The sequence below is a fragment of the Notothenia rossii genome (assembly GCF_949606895.1).
Source record: "Notothenia rossii genome assembly, chromosome: 7".
Lineage (NCBI taxonomy): Eukaryota > Metazoa > Chordata > Actinopteri > Perciformes > Nototheniidae > Notothenia > Notothenia rossii.
In genome coordinates, this window is record NC_136905.1 from 69,682,749 (window position 1) to 69,696,989 (window position 14,241).

Sequence of the window (14,241 nt, forward strand, 5' to 3'; positions counted from 1 at the left end):
AGAAATGGCTCTTATCAGATAAAGTTGTTGTTGTAATGTACACATTCAAAATGGTTACATTCCATGTTTTATTTTGAAAGTCTGACCGGAAACACCGTTTCCTAATCTGGCTATCTTGAAATGGTTAGCGCTGGGATAGGCCATCACAACCACCCAACAAGGCGTTGTGCTACTATGGGGAAATACCGAACCGAACCGAAAATAAAAATGGCTTTGGTGTAGTTTTTAGTCTAGGTAATTGCTGGAAATTTGCAAGAAAGTCGATGCAAGTGGAAATGGTCGCATATTAGGGATCAAATGTGGACGTTGACGTCGAGCCGTGCGTAATGAGCAGAGTTGGAAAAAGAAGGTGTTGAGCTGCATTTTTTCTCTCTCTGCCAGGGACAACTTGGGTCGGAGTACTGTCTGAACTACGAGGTGATACGAAGGTAAAAAAAATGCCCACGAAGCTCTCCACTTTCTGGTAAAAAATGTTTCTAAACAGTTGAATTGCATCCTGCTCGAAATACATTTCTGTTTCCGATGGAGAACGTTAACGGTAAAGTCAAAGCGACACAGAGCAGAGATAGCTAACCCTAGCCTCCTAGGATATGCTACTAATTACAGGGCTGGGGTGAATATGACTCCTCTCGCCAGGCTGTCGCCAAATATTTGGACATTACTTCCCTTTTTTATCAGCTGAGGCAAACAACCCACTTGGTTTTTCCTCGTACAAGCACTTTTAACTAGGGCTTCCGCTGGGCACCGATAGCCCCCCGATAGCCAAAGAGCAACAATAGCTCCGCGTAAACGTATGGCTAACAAAGCCATCGCAAATGATTATTTTCTGTATGCACTGCTTACAGAGGGGAACACTTCCTCCGTTTTGTGAGGCTTGGTAGATGGAAAAGTTCGCGATTAATGTACGTTTTAACTCTGCAGATACACCTACATGTTGCTGTTTATTGCCTCGGTGTCAGATAGTTGTTGATAGGTTGTGCTATGGCAACAATGTGGCCTGCCATTAATTGCAATATAGCATACTTGTGGAAAATGTTTTATTGATATCAGAGTCATATAATAATTTCCAGTAGTCAAATATCCAGTTTATAATTGAAGGTCAGGTTGTAGGTATTCTGTTTTGTTCATAGTTTATTATTTGCCTGAGCCAACAACATATTCCAATCCTACTGTTTTTTCTTTAACAAGGTGTATAATATATTTAAGTTCCACCATATATTTAAGTGCTGAAGAGCCATATGCACACTGTGGTAATCCTGTGGTAATCTCACTGAAATTCGTGCTAGACTCAGCATTCTGTACACCCTGCCTCCCTCTGAAAGACAACCTGTGTATCACTCTGTCTTTTCATTTGGAAAAGGTGCATTCACTGCGCTCTGCAGCATAGAGGGTTGTCATTTTACCAGGTTAAGTATTTGTGTCAGTGTTCCAGGGCAATATAATGACATGTAATTATTGCACTTACATGCTCAGAAGTCAACGACAAGCATGAAAGGCTGCAAACTTGCAAGTACTTGCCACAGAGTGACTGAATGAGCTGGACTTTGGCCTGAGTGCTGTTTACCCTGGCCAGTTGGATGGAGAACTCAACAAGGAGCATTGACAACTCACTTAAAATGAGCACTCATTGTTACCCAGGCTGCCATTCATTCTTTTGAGGTTGACCGCCAGGCTGTGTTTATATAGTCATTAGTGTGTGCTAACTTAACATTTCTTTATTAAAAAGATGGCCCTGTTTGTTTGTTTTCCTCAGAATGTCATTCATCCGCTCAGTTGTTGACACTTTAGGTGGCCTCGTGTTAACCCAAAGGTCTTAAAGAAAATACGTTGTTAAGGCTGATACATTTTCATGTGTGAAGCCCTCATTTTTATGTTCCTACAATGGCAAAAAAGATACTATAAGCTGACAACATAGTCTGTGAAATGGTAAATATTCATCACTAGGGTTCATATTGTTGGTTGACTGGCTAATCCCGAGGCTTCCCACCATGAGTCATCACTGTGGAGACTTTTGTTTCCTCTGTCTGTCTGTCATTTCAGTGTGTTGCTGTTTTCTAGTCCGTTCTGACTCCTGTAGTTTCCTGTAGCTCTCCTGGTAGAGAGTCTGTAATCAGTTGAATGGCCTGATTAACTGTAAACACTGCAAGTTAAACGGTCTGCTCTGCTGCTGAATTGTCATTTCAGAAAAAATATCATTATTTAATTTAGAGATTCATTTATTCTGTTTTATTTTTTTATCCACATGCAGTCCATATTCCCTTACACATGTTGTTGCGAGATGTATACGAACACATCAGTACGGTGGAGGTCACTCTGGCAGAAGGTTCTGGTTCCAGCTCACTCCTGCATTGCCTCAAATATCCCCTTCTGATTGTATCAAATATCCAAACAGTCTAAATATCTGACGCTCTATTTTCTAACCGTACAGGTCATTTAAAAGCTTTACTGTCAGCAAAACCTTCCTTTTTCTGATATACCTTTAAACATATCATCTGAAATGCTAACAATGGATTTGTTGACATATTGCCTGCATTTCTTCTGTATAGTTGTATGCTGGGCCACAAAATAAATTATCTACGCTTCTCCTAGGATCAGTGTGATGGCTGGGACTTCATGAAATAATAACAAGCCAACAGTGGACTAATAAAAATCCCCTTTTAATGAAATTATATCAAACTGTGTATTTAAGAGCTCTGACACATTTATTGCACTTTACAGCTACTGTGTAATTTTAAAATAGTGCTTTGAGGGGATATATTTCTACAGTTGCTGCTCTTTCAGGCAGGCTTGAATGTGATATTGGCACAGTGATTGCTCCTCTTTGTAAGATTAGTGGCTGTGTCATTGAGCCTAACAAAGATTACTGTCAAAAGGTGGTGATTACTTCATTTCATTCATAGAATTCACAGTGGGACCACATCACCTAGGTGTCTTTGTGCCATTTGAGCAAATCAATGGGACAATTACTCTACAATAATCAGAAAGACAAGAAATATAAAATTCTCAATCATCTGCTACACTGCCAAAGTCATTTTCCACATTACTTTTGATTGCTGAAGACTTGTCATGCTGCCCTAGCTTCATTACAGCTGTCACTTTGATTCAACATATTGGCTGTGTGTGTTTCATTAGCAGAGCTCTGGATAAGGGGATGGCCGGTAAAAACCTGCTTTGAAATAATAAGAACATGCTCCTGAATTGTTGGGGTTTCAGATGGGAAATGAGAACCAGATACCTACTGCTTCCCCCTTCTCTTGCCATGATGAGGAAATCCACATAAATGATTGATAAAGTGCCCTGACTGTCATTTGAATAATACATCAGACCTGTTCTTGTGCTAAGCAGTTTTGTATAGTAATGTTCTGTGGGAGTCTGGGATTCTGTCTTTTAAACCTGTGCAAGTGGCTAATTTAAATAAAAGAAAATGATCCGAGTGTCTGAGGCAAGTTGAGCCCTTTTGAAAGGTTGCATATGTCTTTGTGTATGTAGAGAGAGATAGGTGGGGGCAGGGAGTGTCTGCTGTCACCTCTCATTAGGGACATATAGTCCAGCTCGGCCGGTGTCTGCCCCCAACCCCACGTCTGTGGAACTGCCCTCCTCGGCCCCCCCCCCCACCCGAGCCCAACAGAGCAGCACACTGTTTCAGTCTAAACTACAGGAAAGTGTCGAAATCACAGAGATTATGTCAGAGATGCTTCATGTCGAACAGTGCACGTCTGAAGGAAATGGCTGTCTTAAATTATGCTTTTAGAATTCTGCACTGCAGCTAAAGTTACATTTGGTTCACTCATTTGAATGAGTTAAAGCCGGGAGTCAGTGTATTGTTCGATTGATGTGCTGGTTGCTTTGTTTTATTCCGCCTCTGCTGTGCTCCTTTGAGGAACCCACCCCTCTATCCCCTTTCTAAACAAGGCGGTATACATCTCAAGGGCTTCTTCCTCTCCTCCATATTCAAATTAAACTTCTAATTTTGTCCAAATGAATTCCCTGTGAAGATGGAGCTTATTTAAAGTGGTCTAATGAAATAAAGATCAACCAACATTTTTATTGGAGTGCTCCAGTGTGACTGCCTGGTGACTGTTGGTGAGTGTGGAGTAAGAGGCTTTGGTTTTCCATTGAACCCTTGGGAGGCTGGGCTGTGCTGCTCTACCGGGGCAGACACAATGATTTATTGGTATGGCAGGCAGGAAAAACTAGCAGGCTGAGATAAAACAGATTTCCCATCACACTCAAGTTCTCCGTCTGGCATTGAAAAACAGATGAAATGTGAACATATATATCACTATTTTTATATGTAGTTATGTAGAGGTCAGAGCTAAGAGAATTACATTTCCAAGTCTCTTGATCATGGGCACATATGAGCATATTTATTCAAAGTTACCCGAGATGTAAGTGGCGTTGAACAATTGAGAAACTGTCCCTCTGGTTTGGAAAACAATCAAAATAGTTTTGATCTCCAATGGGCTTGCTCTTAAAAATAAACCTAGACTCAGTTTGTAATTAATAGCCTGATGGTGCGCTTAGCTAATGAGGTGCCCTGTTTTCTGTTAGACCGGAGCCAGGGCCAGTACATAGAAGAGAGCAGAAAGGTTATTGCAAGCACCTTTCATTTGACTGGTGCTGAGATGTGTAGCTATTTGCTGCAGTTGACCTCTCTCGCTCACATTTTCTGTCTTAAAGTAATGTTTATTTGACCAAACCATATCAATGAGTAAACACTAATAAAATATTTTTGTCCTATAGAAGTAGTTACTCAACTGAAGCTGTAGCTAAATGGAATTCAGCCATCATTCATTTGATTAATTTGCATCTGCTTTCCTACAGTAAATTGTAGAAAATGTCATCTTTGAAGAAAGCTTGGAGGAAAATTGTTAATTGGCCAAAAAAAGCAGACGGCAATGTCTTTTTTGTTTGGCTAAATGCAATTAATTAAATCCCTACAAGTCAAAGTATTTCCTCCCATTGATGCCAAAAACATATTACATATTCAATAGGCAACGTGCACACACAATGGCCTAATGCAACTATACGTTTTAATGGCAAAGCTACGACTGCTGCATGGCAACTTCCCTGACATATTTGTATCATCTTATAATATATATTGACCTTCTCTTTCTCACATAATGCGCTACATTTCTTTTCACATTGAAAAGAGTTTCACTGAGTTTTCAGTCTGAAAGTACTGACGTGATCAGACTACAGATCCATAGCTTGAAAGTTAGCTTAGAGATATTTCAATAGTAATTAAATGAGAATGTAAAACTAAGCTGCCTGGCTCAAATTGATATGGCCCTGGTCAATGAGTTTTCCTAAATGTTCTGTATAATTATATTCTGAATGCACATAGACCTGGAAAAACCTCCACATTTCTAATTGGAATGTTAAATAAGAGTGTGATAGGGAGTGTATGCAGAGTGTGTTGTACCTTCCTTTTGAAGATTCACTGTACATCTGCATTAGATTTGTTGTTGACTGCCACTGCCTCCTGAGTTTCCTGAGGGCTGAGCAGAGGAAGTCTCTGTTAACACAAGTCACCATTGAAGATTAAAGATACAACAAAGCCTGAACACAAAGTCCTCAACACTGTCACTCTAAAAAAGCCTCCTCATCATATTTATTTTGCATTTCAGGCCTTTCAATATTGCCATGGCAGAATTGATTCATGATGGCGCTTTAATCAATGTGGCTGAAACAGTGTGATAGATTGTAATAGATGTCCTTTTGTTTAGCTCTCTTAACATTGACGCCCCTGGCTATTCATTATCTTTTGACAGAGTCCAAACAGTCCAAACACATCATGTTGCAATCCCTGGGAGATGTTAGTCAGCAACATTTTAAAAGGCCTTCTCTCTTTGACTTCATCATCTCTCTTACTGTTCTCTCTGTGCTCTTTCATGTGTCTTCCTCCAGGTATGGCAGGCTGGGCCCGGGGCTCTGAGGCCACTTCAGAGGATCCGTGCCTGACCCACGACTGAGGATTGAGAGGAATACGTTGTCTGAGCAGAATGACTCAGCAAGAGGGGGGACCCCAAATAGCAAGTGAAGAGAAGTGAGGATGGGTGCCAATGGTTCCAGCTATCCACACTCATGCTCCCCACGCATAGGGGGAAATGCACAGGCACAGCAGACTTTTATAGGTTGGTATTTTATCTATCTTATTTAATTAAGAGCGTTATGATGGGTTGCACCGTTAACAAAGACCACTCTGATAGATGATTCTGTGTTTTCAGCCAACAAATGATAAAATATCTCTGTTAAGGTGCCGTTTACACGAGGACAAAACGGGTTGTATCTGCTACTTTTCTCTCACGTATAGCCCGTTCGTTCACACGAGGCCGACACGTAAACGCGTAAACGATAACGGGTCCCAAGGTGGATAGATCTGCAAACAGAACGCTCTGAGGGGGCAAACGGCTCCGTGTGTACGCCCTATACGATTTGATTTGATTTAGATTTTCTGATAACGATGAAATAGCCCCGCCTGCCTCTCCGCACAGTCTCCTGCTCAGAGATCAGCCGCTGGGCTGCCAGAAGAGGGGGAGGAAAAGAGAGGCTCTGTTTATTATTCTTATATTATTATTATTATTAGGGCTGTAAGTCGATTAAAATATTTAATTGCAATTAATCGCATGATTGTCCATAGTTAATCGCGATTAATCGCACATTTTTTATCTGTTATAAATGTACCTTAGGAGTATTTTTCAAGTCTTGAATACTCTTATCAAAATATGAGTGGAAAAATATGCTTTATGCAAATGTTTGTTTGTTTTATCATTTTGAACAATGACAAATATTCTCATTAATATTAAACACAACAACGTCTGAACATTACGAATATTCTTAATTCAACCTGGAAAGTCTCCGGTGGTCTTTCTTAACTCCTCCTCTACTTGCGCTTTTTGGACTTCATACAAGTTGTGTATTTTCGACACAGTGGTGGCTCTGGAAGGCAATTCATAAGTGCAGTCGTTGGATGTGATCCGAATTATATCACGCAGCCCCTCTTCCTCCACAATGTTAATTGGCCTGCAAGATGTAGCCACCCATTTAGCGATCTTTGTTGAAAGTTTGTTGCTCGTGGACGTGTCCAGGCGTATCTCCCGCACACTTTCAAGTGTGGTCTGCTGCAAGCGGGCGGCAGGAGCGGGGCGGTCGGCATCAGCAGTGTGCTTGGATTGTATAGATCAGGGGTGGGGAACCTCCGGCCCCCGGGACGTATACGGCCCGCGAGACCATTTGCTACGGCCTTCGAGGTAATTTATAAACACACGCAAAAAAGAAAAAAATGAAAGAAATCTAGACCGCAAAAAAATTAAACAGGCGAGTGCCTGTTTTTCCTGGCCAAGGTCAGGGTCCTTGAACACAACACGAGCCTAACGTGTCATCACGTGGTATATGTCTCGTCTGACAGAGGAGCATGGCAGGGGAAAAATTGCAGTACGGAGCCATAAGGAGCCGTACACATGCCGCAGTTTCTGCGTGGCTGTGTCTTTAGTTGTAAACCCAGTGGCGATCTGTTCATTTGTCATACTGATCATACAGTCAATAACTTTGTTGTTATTAGCATCTGGTTAGCTAGCTATGCTAACGAATATAAGATGCTTTTTCTCCAACCAGTGAGGTAAAGGCACATCTTTATATGATCATTATAGTTTGCTACATCTGCTTCCAGTTCCGTTTCATATGGATGTTGAGAGATGTATCCATAGATCTCCTAATGTTGCTCTCAAAGTGCACCAGATTGATGCTTTTAACTTCAACATTTAAAAAAAAATCTTCCCGGGGAGGTGAGGACCCCCCTAGAGGAGGTTAGGTCCCCCCCCCCCCCCACTATTAAATCACGTCAACATGGATAGGAAACGAAATACATTTGCACATATCTTGTGTCCAATATACTTTCTGTTTTGGTGGTCATGCCACAACCGTGCACGTGAATGCATGCACGAGTCATGGTAAAATATCTGGATTAAGAGTTTGCTTTTTCTTTGCACGGCATGAAAGAAAGGCGAAATGAATGGGCTGTGATTTTAGCATTTTTAAGCAGAGATCAATAATTTGTACGGCCCTCGGAGGATGTTTAAAAAATTGAAATGGCCCTTGAGAGGAAAAAGGTTCCCCACCCCTGGTATAGATGGTATTTTAAACTCGATGCGCTCTGAAACTACGGGGCGGCCGAGGAAAAAAATGCACATGCGTTAATCGCGTTAAAATAATTAGGCGTTCATTTTTTTATATTAACGCGTTACCTTGACAGCCCTAATTATTATATAGAGTCGTTATCAATTTGTTTATCAAGTGACATGTCACGTTTTAAAGCTCAATAAATAACAAAGAAGACCTCAGACCGGCACTTTTCTAATTTTGCCCGGAAGATTTAAACTTTAACGGATATGTTGACCGGCGAAATTTGTTTTTAATGGAAACTCTGCCGCATGGTTCCCTCGTCACTTGGAAGAGGCGGAGATGTGGGTGTTTTTCATTTGCTGGTGGACTACCGTTGAGATTTACAGCAGGAGCACACGCCGTCCACCGCGGAGAATAAACAGAAGGGCAACAATGCTCCGGGCGGGATTGGTGTATTTTGTGGCGGCAGCAGCTCCACTTACAGGCCTGGCATATGTAGTACAGCGTTTCCAGCGGGTCGAGCGGCCTCGTGTGAACGGACACGTTAATTGAGCCGAATGCGTGTGAATGGAAGACTTTTTTGAAAAACGAATTTGTGCGTAAACGCAAACGTACCCGTTTGGTCCTCGTGTAAATGGGGCCTAAATGTACTCTTTTAAAGTAGGGTGTGAACATGTACTCCTCAACCCTCTTGGCACTTCGCACCCGTGCTAGAAAACACACAGTGTGAGCCCCGACAACGCGAGGACTATAACTCAAACGGACCGCAATCGTTATCAAAAAAGTCTTCCGTTCACACGCAACAGGCACCAGAAACAACTCTAAATAATAAAAAACGGAGCCTCTCTTTTCCTCCCCCTCTTCTGACAGCCCAGCATCTGATCTCTGAGCAGGAGAGGTGGGGCTATTGCTTCAACGTTATCAGGAAATGATCGTATAGGCGTAAACACAGAGCCGTTTGCCCCCCCAGAGCGTTTCGTTTGCAGATCTACCCACCTTGGGACCCGTTATCGTTTTCTGCGTTTCCATGTCGGCCTCGTGTGGCCGAACCGTCTATCTGATAGTGAACTGTAGCAGATACGACCATTAAAGTCCTTGTGTGGCCGGGGCTTACAGCTGCAGCCACATGAGGACGATATCCCCAGTGTTTCGAGCCAGGTCCCGGTATCTCGCAGCACAGTGCAACCAGCAGGAGCTTCCAGCTAGATTTGATCGATATTGACATAAACGCGAGTGAAGTCTAATCGGACAGGAGAGGAGACACGCAGCTCTGCATGATAACCTGCAGCTCCGCCCGCTGTGATGGAACGATGTGCGGAACAAAACATACACTTCAAGTTAGATTATCACCCTTAGCTATTTTAATTACCTCTCAATATACCTACACTAGTTATAAATGTGTTTATTTTTACTGTCGGGTCACTCATTTCTGGATCAGCCAGCTGCATGAGACCACGGATACTGACGGGCTGTCAGGAGAGGGGGAGGAGAAGATAGGCTCCGTCCTCTGTGTATTATTCTTATATTATTATATAGAGTCGTTATTAATTTGTTTTAAAGCTCAATAAATAACAAAGAAGACCTTTTGACCGGCACTTTTCTAATTTTGTCCGGAAGATTTAAACTTTAACGGACATGTTTACCGGTGAAACCCCACCTCTGCTGCTAAATCCAGCGCGGAGAATAAACAGAAGGGCAACCATGGCAACCATGCATGTGCGAGAAGTCTTCTTCGCTGCTTTTGGTGTATTTTGTGGCAGAAGTACAGCGCCACTTACAGGCCCGGCATATGTACTACAGCGTCTCCAGCGGTTCGAGTTGTCTCGTGTCTCGCACATAGGTCTTGCATCGATGATTTGAGGCCAAATATCATATTTGTTTTTAAATTTATTTATTTTTTATTTACATATTGTAACGCAATACATGATTGTCACTAAAAGCCTCGTCTCTACATTACAATAAAATATAAAAAATAATTGACTAATTAATTAGAATAACAATTTAAGTTAGTAGCTATTAAAGGCATAAAAAGACAGAAATGTATAATTCTTTCTTTAATAGAAGTGTTTCTTCTGCCCGTAAAGTGTCCAAACCATAGAATGTATATATAAATGGACGTAGTTTCCGTGACGTCACCCATAGGATTCTGCAGAGTTGCCGAGAAGCCCTTAGTAGGCGGAGTCGGCCACTAACGCTTGACAGCGACGTCAGTCTAATCCCGCCTGCTACAAATAAGGGCAAAGAGGCGGAGCCGAGGCGGGACCTGCTGCCTCCGAACTGGAAGTAAACAGAGCTAGCTCAGGCTACGGTACGTCTACACTACAGGCATCAAAAAATGCTTTCAACGCTTCGCCCATTCACTTGAATGGGGTGACGTAGAAGATTTTTAATCTTCGCCGAACTGCATTGTGGGGAGCATGGCATGGCTTTGCAAGCATCACGAGCATCTATCGGCATCAAAAGTTGAACAATGTTCAACTTTTGAGGCTCGATGCTTGGCATCAGCCAATCAAATTCCGTTTATGCAAATCCCGCCAGTGCAAGCTCAGCCAATCCAACCGCGTGCAAGCTGGGAGAGCCAGACCGCAGTTCATTTCCTCATATTCCAAACGAGATATTACGGTAGCAAATCAGCCGGTTCTTTACGACCGGAACTATTTACAGGGATACAAACCGGAGGAACCAGGCATGGAGGGAGGTGGCAGAGACAGTGGGTGAAACTGATAGTTTTTTCGCCTGTTTGGAGAGTTTATATCCAGTTTACTTCGTTTTAACATTGCTATTGCTTTGTATGTCGGGGGCGGGAGATTCATGTGATTGGTTGCTCGCAAAAAATCGCCAAGCTTCAGACACGCCCAGCTTCAAGATTTTTTCATGCCTGTAGTGTAGATGGGCCGAAGCTAAGCTAACATGAAATACATGCATACCAAGTTACTGCTAACAGTGTAGTTCCCCTATATAAACGTTACATTCATAATCAAATGAGACAATCTGCATGAGAATTAGCTATATTTTGTTATTCTTAATGCTTGTCATTCACACGTTAAGAAAAATAAGTACCAATACATAATAGAACAATTGTGGCGATGTTCAGCTTAATAAGCCTTGTTCAACATAATTTATTTAGCTAATACTACAGCAGGCGAACCAAGTCTGCGTTTCGCTGCATTCCTTGATCTCCAGTTATAACGACGGACTCCATCGCCCGGACCTAACCTGGAGCCGCAGGGAGCTAGCTCCGGGACACCGGCTTGAGCTAGCCCCCTGCGGCTCCGTTAGCGCCGGCGGCCACCACTGGGATAATTGGGTCCCCTATTAACATTTGCTCCCGTTTAGCATTATGGGCGTCATAGCCATAGACTATAAAAGTCTTACCCAAGGCTGAATCATAAACTAAAATGTATATGTATGTTTAAAGGATAGTGCTGTGGCTGCGAGGGAGTGCGGTCGTCTTTCAACCAGAAGGTTGTGGGTTCGATCCCAGCCCATGCAGTCAACATGTCGATGTATCCTTGGGCAAGATACTTAACCCTGAGTTGCTCCCGATGGCATGGCCAACGGTGTGTGAATGTGTATGAATGTTAGGTCCTATAGAGTAAGGTACACTGCTCTGTATGAATGGGTGTGAATGGGTGAATGACATGTAGTATGTAAAGCGCTTTGAGGGGTCTTAAAGACTGGATAAAGCGCTATATAAGTACAGTCCATTTACCATTTACCATGCTGTAGCGATGCGTCGACGATGTCGACGCGTCGACTTCAAAATATCGTCGACGACATATTTCCTCGTCGACGCATCGCCACACACACGTGGATCACCCAAAACAACAACAAGCTGTTCGCAATCGCACTTTAAACACTATGGAGACTGAAACGGCTACCACCTCCTCCTCACAGGATTGCGCACGAAGCCCTGCAAAAAGCCCCCAAACAAAAACATCTCGCCCTCGGTCTTTCAAATTGAATTTATTGAAATCTCCAATATCAACGTAAGAGCTTGTTCGGGGGGTGCTAAAACTTAACCATAAACTTTATCGTTTACTTTCTCCGTCTTTATATGTAGATATTACTTTTCTCCGTTAATCTCCGTCACGTTGTTTCCATAGCAACAACAACTTCTTGTCAACAGCGCTACCTCTCCTTCAAAATAAAAGCATATTCATAAATAGGAACAGCCCTAGTGTGTTGTGCAGCTTGAGTTCTGTGCACCTCGGTAGTGTTAACTATCTTATAGCATATAGGTTTGTTCGTGCTTGGTTGGTTGGTAGTTAATGTTAGCTACCAAGCTAATGGCGCCAGCTGTGTGTTAGTTAACGTTTTCCAGCATTTAATGTTGGATGGAATGGTAGCTAGTTTACGTCTGCAGAACACCGCTATCTAGCCGCTACTAACCCGGAACGAACAAACTGCACAGAGAGCTAACTCATGCCGTGGTCGTTTACGAGTCAAACATAACATTAGACTAACTTATAGTATCAATGTATGTCAACTAACGGAGCCAAGCAATGTCCAGGCCAGGGCTGCACGTAAGCTGGTGCGCAGTTGTCATGAATGAAGTAATGTTTTTTGGTATTTATTTGAGATACATTATGTTTTTTATAAATCGACAACAGAAAAATAATCGTTAGATTAGTCGACTAATAGATGAAATAATCGCCCGATTAATCGTTTTCAAAATAATCGTTTCCCCCCAGCACTAATAAAGGGTTACGTCATTAGCTGGCTAATAAGTAACAAGCTAAGCTACCAAGCACACAAACACCTGCGAACGGGATTAACATGTATAATATTATCATTTTAGACTTTTTGGAAGTTCTGTCAGTACATTCAAGCGCACAGCACGACATTTTAATTGTCTCGTATTTGTAACAATATTCCCGAAAAGGCACAATCACCACGAACACGGCTAAAGCTAAAGGGTCAAGTACAGTAACTACGACTAACTAACGTTGTAGCCTCTATGGTTGTAGCCTAGCAGAGTGGACAAGTTGCTGTTAGCTGACAGTGAGGCATGTACATGTCCATCAAAGTGACCACGCCCTAATTTATGCAAACACTTTAAGACTTAATATGCATAAAAGGGTCGTGTTAGAAAACAATTCACTCACAGATTCATAATCATGAAGGTGGAATCTAACTATATCGATAATAATATGTATTGCATCCATGGGTAGAAACATGTTTTTTTCTAGTGTAAAGTTGGGCATTTTAACATGGGGTTCTATGGAAATTGCTCCTTTCTGCAGTCAGTCCCTAGCGGCCCATGTATGAACTGCAGTGTGTTGCACTTCCGTATTGGCGTCCCGGCTGTTCCCCAGAGTTTGGTCCAAACCAGGCTTTTCTGGATAAGCGCATTTTTAAAACAAAGCCCCTTTCTCACTTCTCTTATTTTTCATTTCCTCGCTCCTCTGTCTCGGTCTCACCGGAAGTTGATTTGTCTGCGCAATCTTGAGTAGCGTCCCAATGGCCTTATTTTTGCAGGAGGAGCGATAATGGAGGAGCTATAATCGAGGAACCACCAGACCATCCTTCGATGAAATCCTCAGACACTCGCCCCGCCCCCTTACTGTGTATCGCTCACTGATTGGACGATGCAGTGCATGCACTGATCTGATGCTTCTTGACATGAGAGCAGTTTCCCAGCGGAGTGAAGAAAATACATGAACCTCACGGGAGTCACTCCTCAGTTCATACCGTGTTTTGTTTCAATTAATGTATCATTTAATTGCAAATATGTGATATATCTGAACAACAAAGTGGTCAAAAATCATTTTATTCATTTTTTGGACAAAATTTCATGATCGCTTTTTTCGTTTTACATTTTCATTTATTGTCATTTCCATTCAGTCAGTCATTAAGTGCTATTTAAAATGTTAATTTGCTACATATCCAAACAAACAAACAAAATGTGCAATCCAATGAATGTTAATCTAACTGGGTTTTGAGAGATAACATATCTCTTTTTCTTCTCTCAATTATTTTATTTCTGTTGTGCACTCTAATCAATATTAATCCAACTATTGTTCGTTTATACATTTTAAGAATGGCGTTTATCTTTTTTGAGAATGAGTTCTTATTCGATTTTATTTATTTGGGTCTACAACAGATGATACAAAT

General features: G+C 42.1%; 1 protein-coding gene across 2 annotated transcripts in view; it reads left to right on the forward strand.

Annotated features, from left to right (window-relative positions):
* Nucleotides 1–109: 109 nt before the first annotated feature.
* The window catches only part of btbd7 (BTB (POZ) domain containing 7), a 29,139-nt gene continuing 15,007 nt past the window's right edge, over nucleotides 110–14,241 (forward strand). The window contains exons 1-2 of one of the 2 annotated variants that reach the window (XM_079693792.1): nucleotides 110–428; nucleotides 5,911–6,137. In XM_079693792.1, coding sequence (XP_079549918.1) covers nucleotides 6,056–6,137 — 82 coding nt within the window. In that variant the 5' untranslated portion in view covers nucleotides 110–428; nucleotides 5,911–6,055. The remainder of the gene's footprint in view (nucleotides 429–5,910; nucleotides 6,138–14,241) is intronic. The other variant, XM_079693791.1, reaches the window with a different exon arrangement.